Below are 12,971 nucleotides of genomic sequence, written 5' to 3' on the forward strand. Positions count from 1 at the left end.
AATAGTCTGAGTCTCTTGCTTTTTGTGCTGTAGAATGGGGAGCATAGAAACTGAAGCCAAGGGACTCCGTCTAAGGGCTGTATTCTAGTGAGCCCAATCCCGCTCCTTCAGTGAGATTTCTCTTGACGAAGGTAACTGTACTGGCCGCGCTAGACGTGCTCCTATCTAGCTATCCAGCAAGTTAAACACTCATTCAAAATAATTCTTCCTGAAGCGGTTGCTGTTTTGAAGCTTTTACTTGAACAAATTTGTGAAACTGTAAACAAAGACAAAGTATGTTTTGTACATAAACTGAGTACTACACATTCGATATTACACAAGATATAAACATATTTACAACAGTAGAATAGACTAATTGTATAACTAACTAACATTTGAACGAACTTCTGTAACTATTAAATATTAACCTTTTATAAACATAGTATTATCAAAATATTACTCTGACAACATTGCTATTATGCTAAGAACTAAAGATACTCACAGATATTGCGCTTGGCCTAACATAGGAAGTCAGATTACACTGGATTGTAATGGAACCTCTCATAGCAAATTCTCCATTACTCAAGTCAGGTTCTTCCTGGCAAAACTGCTTCCTGGGGTCAACAGGAAGAAAGGTAAGAAGGTCAAATGACCTCTCACAGGAAGAAAGGAACAAAGGTCAAATGACCTCACACAGGAAGAAAGGAACAGATGACCTTTCCAGCTTACAAACTGTTAACACAATAACCGCCACCAGAGGGTGCTATTGCATGTAAAAATGTCCAGAATGTCACATAATGTCCATCGGTCCAGAACAGTAACCACCCTGTCTAGTTTTGAACCAGGCAGTATGGGTTCAGGGGTGGAGGCCCAGTCATTTGGAACAATGCAAAACAGACAAGAAAAAGCTTTTGTAGGTTTTTGTGTTCCTAGGGCAATCAGAGTATCAAATAGAAGAAAATCCGGCAGGGAGAGGCACACGCCTGTTCAGGCAGCCTGCCCGATTTTAGATCCATTCAAATGAAATTGGGCTCCGTTAGGGGAGCACACTTCTCCCTGTCCGATTTTCCTGTACAGTATTTGCTGCTCCCAGGCGATCCAAAAGCCCCAAGCGAAGCAACAGGAAAATCTGCCCCATTCAGTTTTTCACTGCTGGTAGTTTTTAAACGGCTGGTGACCAATGTTCCCCGTGAGCTGCACTTTGTTCTGCGCGGCCTGTTTCTTTTAATGCGCGGTCCCTTTAAATTTCTGTGCATGCGTGGTATTTTCAGTGTAAAAGCCGGTGAGCGGCCTGCCCGGGACCTTGCAGATGAGTGCGTGGCCACGCACGCGCGCAGCTTAGCGGGAACATCGCTGGTGACATATGCGAAACACGTTTGCTTGTGGATGCATGAATGAAGAGCGATTGCACACGAGTTAAATGGCCCACTCCTGCATGCCCGAGAGAAATGAGTGCACGACTCATTTTGCATTGGATTGAACTAAAGGTGATCGCCCTATCTTTGATGGCAGGTTCCTTGGTAATGGTGGCAATTGGATTCAAAATCGTTTTGAAGAGCAAGCATTTCAAATAAATCGACTTCCATTTGTTTGACCTATAATGAGAAGGTAGATGAGAATAAGGAAGGCTTATTCAGTCATTCATTCAGAAGGAACCTACAGTTCACTCCCTCCCACACCCGTCACAATATCCAGCTGTTTCTTAAATGATTCAGGGGATTCTCCTGACACGTTAATGTATAATGGCTTCTGTTAATCAGGCAGGTTTTCTGAGCTCTCCCAGATTGACTTATGTATTTTCTTTCAGTGGGTGTACAACATTCTGGAAAAGAAGGCAGAAGTTGAGAGAATAGTTTACGAAAATCCAGATCCACAAAACGGTTTCATCCTTATTCCAGACTTCAAGTGGAATCAGCAGCAGGTACGATCATGGATGGGATGGGATGTCATTTCTTTCCTCCTGGGATGTGGGTGCCGCTGGCAAGGCCGCATTTATTGTCCATCCCTAGTGCTTTGAGCAGGTGGGAATGGGCCTTCTCCTTGATCCACTGCAGTCCTTGTGGTGATGCCTTCCCACTGTCACATGGGAAAATCCTGACCCAGCAACAATGAAGGAAGGACAGTACAAATCCTCGTCAGGGTGAGGTGGAGGGGATCCGGAATCCGGGGTGATGGTGTTCCCGAGACCTTGCTGCTCTCGGTGGCAGGGGCAGCAAAGCTGGGAAGTGCTGTTGAAGTAAGTTTGGTCAAGGCACAAGATGGTGACAGACTACTTGGAGTTTAATTTTTGCACTTCTGTTTTTCTTTTCTCTATAATATATGATAAAAATCGAGTACCACAGATTGATCCTTATACCACAAGTATGAATATTTTCGCAGTTGAGGCTTTCTTCTATCCTGGACCTAGTCGTTACTAGTTCTTAATTCTAAAATACTGTTAAAATGTGAAGTTAGTGTCTGCGTTGCTCATGTATTACAATCCCCACCATACAGCGGTGCTAACGTGATTTGCCCACTGCACGGGTTGAGCAGTTTAAAGGGGTAGCGCTGTTACAGCATTCTACTATTGAACAGGAATGTAGCAGATCACTGTTGAATAAACTAAACAAGACTGCGTGCAGTATAATTAGCTTTATTTAAACAACAAAGTCAAATACATATGTTAAATGTTTTAAAAAAGTTATAAAAATTAAAAACAATTAAAAATGTATCCGCATTAAAAATGATAAAATTGACAAAAATCTGTCCTTCACGTCTCCACCACAAAGAACTCTGGAATCCGAGACACATAATAAAACTCACTACACACTTGGTTTGAGTATAAAGCAAGGCTTCAATCAACTTGTTTCAAAACATGGAGGTCTAGGTGTCTTTCACTAGTTCCTGTTTACAAAATGTCCTGGGCAAGCTGGGCCCACGCCCGAGTACTTATACTCCTTGGACGGCACCACCAGCTGGCCGTCCAGTGTTATTTCATGAGTCTTCATGGATCATAAGATTCATAACACCGAGTTTGAACTGTCTTTATCTGGCAGTATGGCGCCAAATGATGTCCACCTTTCTGAGGGTTTCCCAGTCTGGCTTTACATCGGGACGCTGCTCCCTAGCACGCCACAATGTGAGAACCACAGAGATAGCATTGGTCGGTCGTTCGGTATCACCATCATTTCTTCGCTGTCCAGATCCTGTTCCTGTTCTCCCTCCCCTCTTTTTATTTTGGGGCTCATGTTGCACCCACCACCCCTCCTATGTCATCGGTGTCAGTTTCTGACCGTCGTGGTCACCAAGGTGACACAGCTGAGAGGAATCTTCCTCTGACGGATATCCCGCCTGGTGATGTCACTGTCTCCGCTTCTGCTACATTTTCCTCAGCGTTTATCTCGCCACCATTTAGAAAACTCTGATCTCTTGAAGCAACACTGGATTGTTTGCTGATTGGCAGAGTCTCCGGCACCTTTCAACAGACAAACTGTATCCAAGAGAGATTCTCTTTACACACTGGAGTGCTGTCAGTTCGGCGTTACTGTCCATCTCTTGAAGGTTTTTCTCTCTCATTGCCTTAACATAGTGCTGTTTCAGACCGTAGATGATGCCCTGGCCTAAGAACTGGATCAGACATGTGGGGTTGGCAGGGAGGAATATAAGTTGGATGTTCCTCAGCCCAGAGGGTGTCCAGAAAAGATGCCCAGAATCAGGAAAACTCTGCAACCCATCCGTTTGTGATCCAACAGGTGTGCCCATTCAGAAAATAATGTCTGCTGTCATCCAGGCGATCTTACTCGTAGGCAGGTGATGAACTCCTCTAAAACAGCGAGGGTCCTGCAACTCTCCAATCACCAGTAGATCGCACTTCTCCATGCCATCCATACTGCAGCAGGCCATAATGGCAATCCTTTCTTTTATGGCCAAGCAGAGCTTCACCTTTGAAGGCGAGGGTCCCATATCCAACACACCTATAGAAGGCACCAGTCTCGTCACAATTAAAAGATTTCCCGGGGTTCATGACCTTCGAGGAGCCCAGGCAACGCTTTTTTCATCCACAGTTCTGCACCGGAGTTGAGCTTTTCCTCGTATGCACGGTGGGAAACTGTGCTGTGGCGAGACTTCCATCTTTAAAGCCAGCCCTCCGGGGGATTAAAATCAGGCTTTCCAAGTGCTTCGGCCAACTGCTTGCACTTCTGGGCTAGAAAGGAGCCATTGATAAGCGCATCTGTCCCACGCGCATCCTGAAGCCAGTGGAGAGGTGCCTCCTTGACCTCCCCATCCTTACCATCGCACTTCCTTTGGAATTTCGATGCCACTCGCTGTACAACCTATCTCCCTGTTTCAGCAAGTTTGCGACAGTGGATTTCGGAGGACCGAGGTGCTGTGCCAGGTCGTACTGACTCATCTTGGGCAGCTCATTGATTATGTTCAGGAGGTCAGCTTTAGTGCTGAGACTCGTGGCTTTCCTCTTTCCCATCATGTTTGTTAATGCAGTCTGTGCTTAGTGCAAACTGTGACCCCACACCACTCCGAGGGGATTAGCAGGGTTTAAGTACACAAGGAAATTGGATCTTAACGGGATGTTACTTACTTACACCAAAGCAAAATACTGCGGATGCTGGAAATCTGTGGGGAGAAAAACAGAGTTAACGTTTCAGGTCGATGGCCTTTTATCAGAACTGATCACCAGAGGCACTGACACTGAGTTGCATAAACAACAACAGCAACAAAGCTTGCATTTATATAGCACCTGTGAAAGTCCTAAGGCTCTTCACAAAGGCATTGTCATGAATCTCATCATTCATGAAGAAATAACTCATGAAGTAACACTGGGCGGCCAGCTGGTGGCGCCGTCCAAGGAGTATAAATACTCGGGCATGGGCCCAGCTTACTCAGGATGTTTCTGTAACCAGGAACTAGTGATGTAACTAGAAATCTCATGGTTTTGAAACAGTTGATTAAAGCCTTGTTTTATACTCAAACCAAGCACTCAGTAGTCTTTTTACATCAGGCGTTATAAGACAAATATGGATTTTGAGACAAAGCAGGAGATACTAGGAGGGGTGATCAAAACCTTGGTCAGCGAGGTGGGGGAGGGCTTTAAAGGAAGAGGGAGCTGGTGAGCCGGAGGGGTTTAGGGAAGGAATTCCAGAGCATGGGCTTAGACAGCAGAAGGCACAGCTGCCAATGATGGGGCAAATTGAGGGGAAGATGCACAAAAGGCCAGATTCAGAGGAATGGAGAGTTCAGGGCGGGGAGCGGTTGATGGGCAGGAGGGGCAAGGCCATGAAGGGATTTAAACACCAGATTGAGAATTTTAAATTTAAGGCATTGGGTGACCAGGAGCCAATATAGGTCAGCGAGCACAGGATGATGGGTGAGCGGGACTTGGTGCGGGATAGGATACAGGCAGCAGAGTTTTGGATGAGCTGAAGTTTACGGAGGGTGTAGATTGGGAGGCTGACCAGGAGAGCATTGGAATAGTCAAGTCTGTGGGTGACAAAGACATGGGTGACAGTTTCAGCGGCATTTGGGCTCAGTCTGGGGCAGAGGGGGTGATGTTAGGAGGTGGAAGTGGGCGGTCTTTGTGGTGGAGAGTACATGCAGTCGAAAGCTCAGCTCGGGATAAGTGAATAGGAGACCAAGATTGCAAACACTCTGGTTCAGCCTGAGGAGGGGGGTGGAATTGGTGGCGTGGATACCGAGTTTTTGGCGGGGGGCCAAAGACGATTGCTTCAGTCTTCCCAATGTTTAAATGGAGGAAATGCCATCCAAGTGGAGGAGTTTAGACAGGTGGTGTAGAACTGGGTGTTGTCAGCATACATGTGGTGACCCCATATCTACGGATAATGTCAGCATGTAGATAAGCAAGAGAAGCGGGCCAAGGACAGATACTTGAGGGACTCTGGAGGTAACGGTGCAGGGAGAGAAGCCATTGCTGCAGATTCTCTGGCTACAATGGGATAGTTAAGAGTGGTACCAAGTGAGGGCAGTCCCACTGAGCTGGGCGATGGAGGAGTGGCTTTGGAGGAGGATAGTGATGTGCCTCAATTATTCCGAGACTCGAAGTTAGCAGAACAAAAGTAAGGCTTTTATTAACTCAGAACATAACACGTAAAATAGAGAGATGTCTACCTTCAGGAGGCTGATGCCGGACTGGTTAGATTACAAAGGAGCCAGGTATGGGCGGAGCCCTGCACACAACCAGTTCCAGCACATTCCAATGCATAATACATGAGGACTGGGGGAAGGGAAAAGACACAGAAGGCAGGCAGTTAGAAGACACAGAAAACAGGCAGTGATGAATGGAATATATTTCATCACATTCACCCCTTCTATAGATTTAGTCTGTTCGGGGGTTTGATAGTCCTCTGCGACCGACGTGGCTGTTGTGGTGCCGCGGGTGTCGGCTGGGTGTCCCCGGTAGCCTCCTGGGTCTCTGCCGGGGGTGCCGCCGGGGTTGTTGAAGGGGTAGTTGGTGGGGGTGCCGTTGGTCGATGTTCTTCCGGGGGTGATGAAAGAATAGTGGGTGGGTAAGGGTTGCTGTGATCGTCGTCGCTGCTATTGCCGTGGTTGTTGTTGATGCCGGCTGGGGCGACGTCTTTTATGGACACGGTGTCCTCCCTTCCGTCGGCGTGCCGGACATATGCGTATTGGGGGTTGGCGTGGAGTAGGTGTACTGGCTCCACGAGAGGGTCCGTCTTGTGGCCCCTCACATGCCTTCGCACGAGTACCGGACCTGGGGTGGAGAGCCATGACGGCATGGATACGCCCGAGGTGGATTTCCGGGGAAAGACAAACATTCGTTCATGAGGCGTGGTATTAGTGGCCGTACACAATAGCGACCGTATCGAATGGAGCACATCCGAGAGGACTTCCTGCCAGCGGGAGATAGGGAGGCCCTTGGTCCTTAGAGCTAGAGTGACTGCTTTCCACACTGTCCCGTTCTCTCGCTCCACCTGGCCGTTACCCCGGGGGTTGTAGCTGGTGGTACGGCTCGTGGCGATCCCCTTGGACAGCATGTACTGGCGTAGCTCTTCACTCATGAAGGACGCCCCCCTATCCGTGTGGATATAGCTCGGCATACCGAACAGGCAGAACAGGCTGTTGAGGCATTTAATGACCGTGGCGCTGGTCATGTCTGGGCAGGGGAAGGCGAATGGGAAACGGGAGTATTCGTCCACAATGTTCAGGAAGTAAACATTGCGGTCGACGGACGGGAGGGGGCCCTTGAAATCTAAGCTGAGCCGCTCGAAGGGCCGTGTAGCTTTGATTAAGTGGGCTCTATCTGGGCGGTAGAACCGAGGCTTGCACTCAGCGCAAGTGCGGCAGTTCCTGGTCAGAGACCGAACTTCCTCAATTGAGTAGGGTAAGTTACGGGACTTTATGAAGTGGAACAGCCGCGTGACCCCTGGGTGGCAGAGGTCGTTGTGGAGGGTCTGTAGCCGATCCTCGGTGGCGCTGGCACACATCCCTCGTGAGAGGGCGTCAGGGGATTCGTTAAGGGCCCCTGGCCGGTAAATGATGTCGTACTCGAAAGTGGAGAGCTCGATCCGCCACCTAAGAATCTTATCATTTTTAATCTTCCCCCTCTGTTTATTGTTGAACATAAACGCTACCGATCGCTGGTCGGTAAGTAGGGTGAAGCGTTTGCCGGCTAGGTAGTGGCGCCAGTGGCGCACTGCCTCCACGATGGCTTGGGCCTCCTTTTCCACGGAGGAGTGTCTGATCTCGGGGCCTTGGAGGGTCCTCGAGAAGAAAGCTACGGGCCGCCCCGCCTGGTTGAGGGTGGCCGCCAAGGCGAAGTCGGACGCATCACTTTCCACTTGAAATGGAGTGTTCTCGTCCACTGCCTGTAGCGTGGCCCGCTCAATATCCTGCTTAATGCTTTTGAAGGCGGCGTGGGCCTCAGCAGAGAGCGGAAAAGAGGATGCTTTCAAGAGGGGGCGGGCTTTGTCGGAGTAGTTGGGGACCCATTGGGAATAGTAAGAAAATAACCCCAGGCACCTTTTCAGGGCTTTGGGAGTGTTGGGCAGGGGCAGCTCCCGTAGGGGGCGCAATCGGTCGGGGTCTGGTCCGATTTCCCCATTCTCCACCACGCTGCCCAGTATGCAGAGGCGCGTGGTGTTGAAAACGCACTTGTCCTCGTTATAGGTGAGGTTGAGTTTTTGTGCGGTTTTCAGGAACCTCTCGAGGTTCGAGTCGTGATCCTGCTGGTTGTGACCGCAGATGGTGACGTTGTCGAGGTAGGGGAAGGTTGCCTGCAAGTGGTGGTCATCGACCATGCGATCCATCTCCCTCTGAAAGACCGAGACCCCGTGCGTCACCCCAAAGGGGACTCTGAGGAATTGGTAGAGGCGTCCGTTCGCCTCGAAGGCGGTGTACGGGCGGTCCTCTGGTCTGATAGGGAGCTGGTGGTACGCTGACTTGAGGTCGATGGTGGAGAACACCCGGTATTGGGCGATTTGGTTCACCATTTCTGATATGCGGGGTAGCGGGTAGGCGTCTAGTAGGGTGTACCTGTTGATCGTTTGACTATAGTCGATCACCATCCGTTTCTTCTCGCTACCCCTTACCACTACCACTTGGGCGCGCCACGGGCTGTTGCTGTGTTCAATAATGCGCTCTTTCAGGAGCCTGTCTACCTCGGTCGCGATAAACCGCCTGTCCTCCCAGCTGTACCTCCTGCTTTTGGTCGCTATTGGCCGGCAGTTAGGGGTAAGGTTCGCGAATAGCGAAGGCGGCTTTACCTTCAGGGTAGCCAGACCGCACACTGTGAGGGGCGGCTGGGACCCACCGTACTTGAGCGTGATGCTTTGGTGGTTGCACTGGAAATCCAAACCCAAGATCACGCTCGCACATAGATTCTTCATGATTAATACTTTAAAATTATCATACACAGTTCCGTTAACGCACAATTGTACCGTGCAGTAACCCAGAATGGTCGATGTCTGGGTTTTATCGGCCATAGAGATGGTACCCTGAGCAGGGACCACCTTTAGGGAGAGTTGTTGTGCCAGTTCAGGGTGGATAAAACTCTCCGTGCTTCCACTGTCAATTAAGCATTTAACCCGGCACCCGTTTACCTCGATGTCCACCATTGATTTGGATAGCGGATGCGGCCTGGTCTGGTCCACTGTGACCGATGCCACTGTAGGGCCCTGATCGAGACAAGATGGCGTCCACGCTGTCTGCTCATAAGATGGCGGACCCCACGAGGTCGGGCAAGATGGCGTCCAAGGTGGCCGCTCCCACGGCGCACACGCGGCGGTGGCGGGTTTTCCGGCGGTTGGTTTTCCGGCGGGGTTCCCTCTGCACACCTTCCCGAAGTGCCCCTTCTTACCGCACTTAAAGCAGGTGGTGCCTTTCGCCGGGCACAGGTTTCTGGTGTGCTTTGGCTGCCCGCAGAAGTAGCAGTTGGGTCCTTGACGCGTCGCGGCTGTCGTAGGGCTTCTGGGGGGAGAGCTGGGCCCCGCCGGTGTCGGGCTGCCGGGCGGGGAAGATGCCTTCCAAGATGGCGGCGCCCTCGGCGCACACGTGGCGGCGTGGGCGGCGCGGGCTGAAGAGTAGGCGTCCGAGTTTCTCTGGGCCATCTCCAGGGACCGCGCGGTGTCCGCAGCCTGTTTCAGGTCCAACCCCGTTTTTTCCAGCAGTCTTTGCCGGATGTGAGTGGAGCTGAGGCCTGTGATAAAGGCATCGCGAACAAGCTCGTCGGTGTACACTGCGGCTTTTACATCTCGGCACTTACAGTCCTTGCCAAGCTTTTTCAGGATGCTTAGGAACTCCTCCACCGATTCCCCAGGTCGCTGTGCGCGAGTAGCGAGTAGATGCCTAGCATACACCTCATTCGTAGGCTGCTGGTAATGCGCCTTTAAGGTGTTGCAGGCGGCCAGGTACGTATCGGCGTCTTGGATGAGGGGGTAAACCCGGTGGCTTACCCAATTCCGTAGCATTCCGAGTCTCATCTTCGCAGTGTCCGTAGCGTCTTTGACGGCTGCGGAATTGTCCAGGAAGAATTCCATACAGTCAAACCAGTGTCCGAAGCGTGCTGATGCGTCCGGAGCATGTTGATCCAAATCCAAACGTTCGGGTTTCAGGAGTTGATCCATAGTGTTGAAAATTGAGTTAAGAAAATTGATGTGCCTCAATTATTCCGAGACTCGAAGTTAGCAGAACAAAAGTAAGGCTTTTATTAACTCAGAACATAACACGTAAAATAGAGAGATGTCTACCTTCAGGAGGCTGATGCCGGACTGGTTAGATTACAAAGGAGCCAGGTATGGGCGGAGCCCTGCACACAACCAGTTCCAGCACATTCCAATGCATAATACATGAGGACTGGGGGAAGGGAAAAGACACAGAAGGCAGGCAGTTAGAAGACACAGAAAACAGGCAGTGATGAATGGAATATATTTCATCACAGATAGTTTGATTGACCGTGCAACAGAAGGTTGAGGAGGGAGAGCGGCTCACGGTCACAGTTACAGAGGATGTAATTTGTGACTTTGGTTAGCACCATTTCATTGGCAAGGACTGAGTCCTGATTGGAGAGATTCAAAGAGTTACAGGAAAGATGGGCAGGGATTTGGAAGGAAACAATAAATTCAAGAACTTTGGGGCGGAGAGGTTGGAGATGGGGTGTGTGGTTGTTTGCGAGGAGAGAGGGGGTCATGGGTTTTTTGAGTAGGGGTATGATGATGGCCCTTTCGAAAGCGAAACTGTACCTGAGGAGCAGGAACCATTGAAAGCGAGAGAAACTGTACCTGAGGAGCAGGAACCATTGAAAGCGAGAGAAACTGTACCTGAGGAGCAGGAACCATTGAAAGCGAGAGAAACTGTACCTGAGGAGCAGGAACTATTGAAAGCGAGAGGAACTGTACCTGAGGAGCGGGAACCATTTACAATGTCAGTTAGCATTGGGTGAGGAAGGGAAATTTAGTGGTTGGCAGTCCAGTGGGAATAGGGCCAAGGGAGCAGGAAGTAGGTCTCATGCACAAGATGAGCTTGGAGAGGGTATGAGGGGTAATAGAGATTCTGGAGAAAGCAGGTTGAGGGTTAGGGCAGGGGGAAACCATGGGGGAGATTCAGCATGGTGTGCCAGGAGAAGAGGAGGACGCATCAGAGACAGCTGAATGGATGCTCTCAGTCTTAGTGGTGAAGAAGTTCACGAGTCCCTCGCTCTTACTGTTGGAGGTGAGGATGGAGGGGGAGGGGAGAGCGTTTTAAACAGACAATTGGCAGTGGAGAAAAGAAGCCGGGGGGTTGTCTTTATTCTGGACAGTTTTGGCAGAGGAGACTACAGCCTGATGGTGTTTGATATGGTCCAACTAGATCTGGCGATGGAGGGCGAAACCAGCTGTGTGCCAAATACGCTCAAGTCTGTGCCCCTTTGACTTGGGGAAGCGGAGCTGGGGGCCAGACCAGAGGATCAACCAGGATTGGGTAGAGTAAAGGTTTTGCTGGGGGTAAAGGCATCAAAATTGGACTTGTAGGAAGTGGTTAAGCAGGTTGATGGCTGCAGAAGTAATGTGCTGAATGGAGGGCCAAAGGCCAGGCTGCTGTGATTTAAAAAGTGCAGTTGTAAGTAATTTGGGGGTGTGTGGGGGAGGGGGTGATACCGTGTGTGGGGGAGGGTGTGTGTGAGGGAGGGGGTGATACCGTGTGTGGGGGAGGGGGTGATACGGTGTGTGGGGGAGGGGGGAAACGGTGTGTGGGGGAGGGGGTGTGTGGGGGAGGGGGTGTGTGGGGGAGGGGGTGTGTGGGGGAGGGGGTGATATGGTAGGGGGGTGTGGGGGAGGTGGGGTGTGGGGGAGGGGGTGATACGGTGTGTGGGGGAGGGGGTGATACGGTGTGTGGGGGAGGGGGTGATACGGTGTGTGGGGGAGGGGGGGATACGGTGTGTGGGGGAGGGTGATACGGTGTGTGGGGGAGGGGGTGATACGGTGTGTGGGGGAGGGGGTGATACAGTGTGTGGGGGAGGGGGTGATACGGTGTGGGGGGAGGGGGTGTGTGGGGGAGGGGGGATACGGTGTGGGGGGGAGGGGGTGTGTGGGGGAGGGGATACGGTGTGTGGGGGAGGGGGGTGTGGAGGAGGGGGGATACAGTGTGTGGGGGAGGGGGATACGGTGTGTGGGGGAGGGGGTGATACGGTGTGGGGGAGGGGGTGATACAGTGTGTGGGGGAGGGGGTGTGCGGGGGAAGGGGTGATACGGTGTGCGGGGGAGGGGGTGATACGGTGTGGGGGAGGGGGGTGTGGGGGAGGGGTGATACTGTGGGGGGAGGGGTGATACGGTGTGGGGGGAGGGGTGATACGGTGTGGGGGAGGGGGTGATACTGTGTGGGGGAGGGGTGATACGGTGTGGGGGAGGGGGTGTGGGGGAGGGGTGATACTGTGTGGGGGAGGGGTGATACGGTGTGGGGGAGGGGGTGATACTGTGTGTGGGGAGGGGTGATACGGTGTGGGGGAGGTGGGTGTGGGGGAGGGGTGATACTGTGTGTGGGGGAGGGGTGGTGTGTGGGAGGGGGTGATACAGTGTGTGGGGGAGGGGGTGATACGGTGTGGGGGAGAGGGGTGATACGGGTGTGTGGGGGAGGGGTCGATACGGTGTGTGGGGAGGGGTCGATACGGTGTGTGGGGGAGGGGGTGATACGGTGTGTGGGGGAGGGGGTGATACGGTGTGTGGGGGAGGGGTCGATACGGTGTGTGGGGGAGGGGTTGATACGGTGTGTGGGGGAGGGGTGATACTGTGGAGGGGGGTGATACGGTGTGTGGGGAGGGGTCGATGTCGGTGTGTGGGGGAGGGGGTGATACGGTGTGTGGGGGGGAGGGTCGATACGGTGTGTGGTGAGGGGTGATACGGTGTGTGGGAGGGGGGTGATACGGTGTGTGGGGGAGGGTCGATACCGGTGTGTGGGGGAGGGGTTGATACGGTGTGTGGGGGAGGGGGTGATACGGTGTGGGGGAGAGGGGTGATACGGATGTGTGGTGGGGAGGGGTCGATACGGTG

General features: G+C 51.9%; 1 protein-coding gene across 2 annotated transcripts in view; it reads left to right on the forward strand.

Moving 5' to 3' along the window:
• dcps (decapping enzyme, scavenger) overlaps window positions 1-12,971 on the forward strand; it is a 96,423-nt gene that overhangs the window by 72,761 nt on the left and 10,691 nt on the right. For both annotated transcript variants that reach the window (XM_085968161.1, XM_085968159.1), the window contains exon 4: window positions 1,787-1,900. In XM_085968161.1, coding sequence (XP_085824287.1) covers window positions 1,787-1,900 — 114 coding nt within the window. The remainder of the gene's footprint in view (window positions 1-1,786; window positions 1,901-12,971) is intronic.

Source organism: Somniosus microcephalus, chromosome 26, assembly GCF_052327205.1.
Source record: "Somniosus microcephalus isolate GS21.2 chromosome 26, FLI_Smic_1.0, whole genome shotgun sequence".
Taxonomy (NCBI): domain Eukaryota; kingdom Metazoa; phylum Chordata; class Chondrichthyes; order Squaliformes; family Somniosidae; genus Somniosus; species Somniosus microcephalus.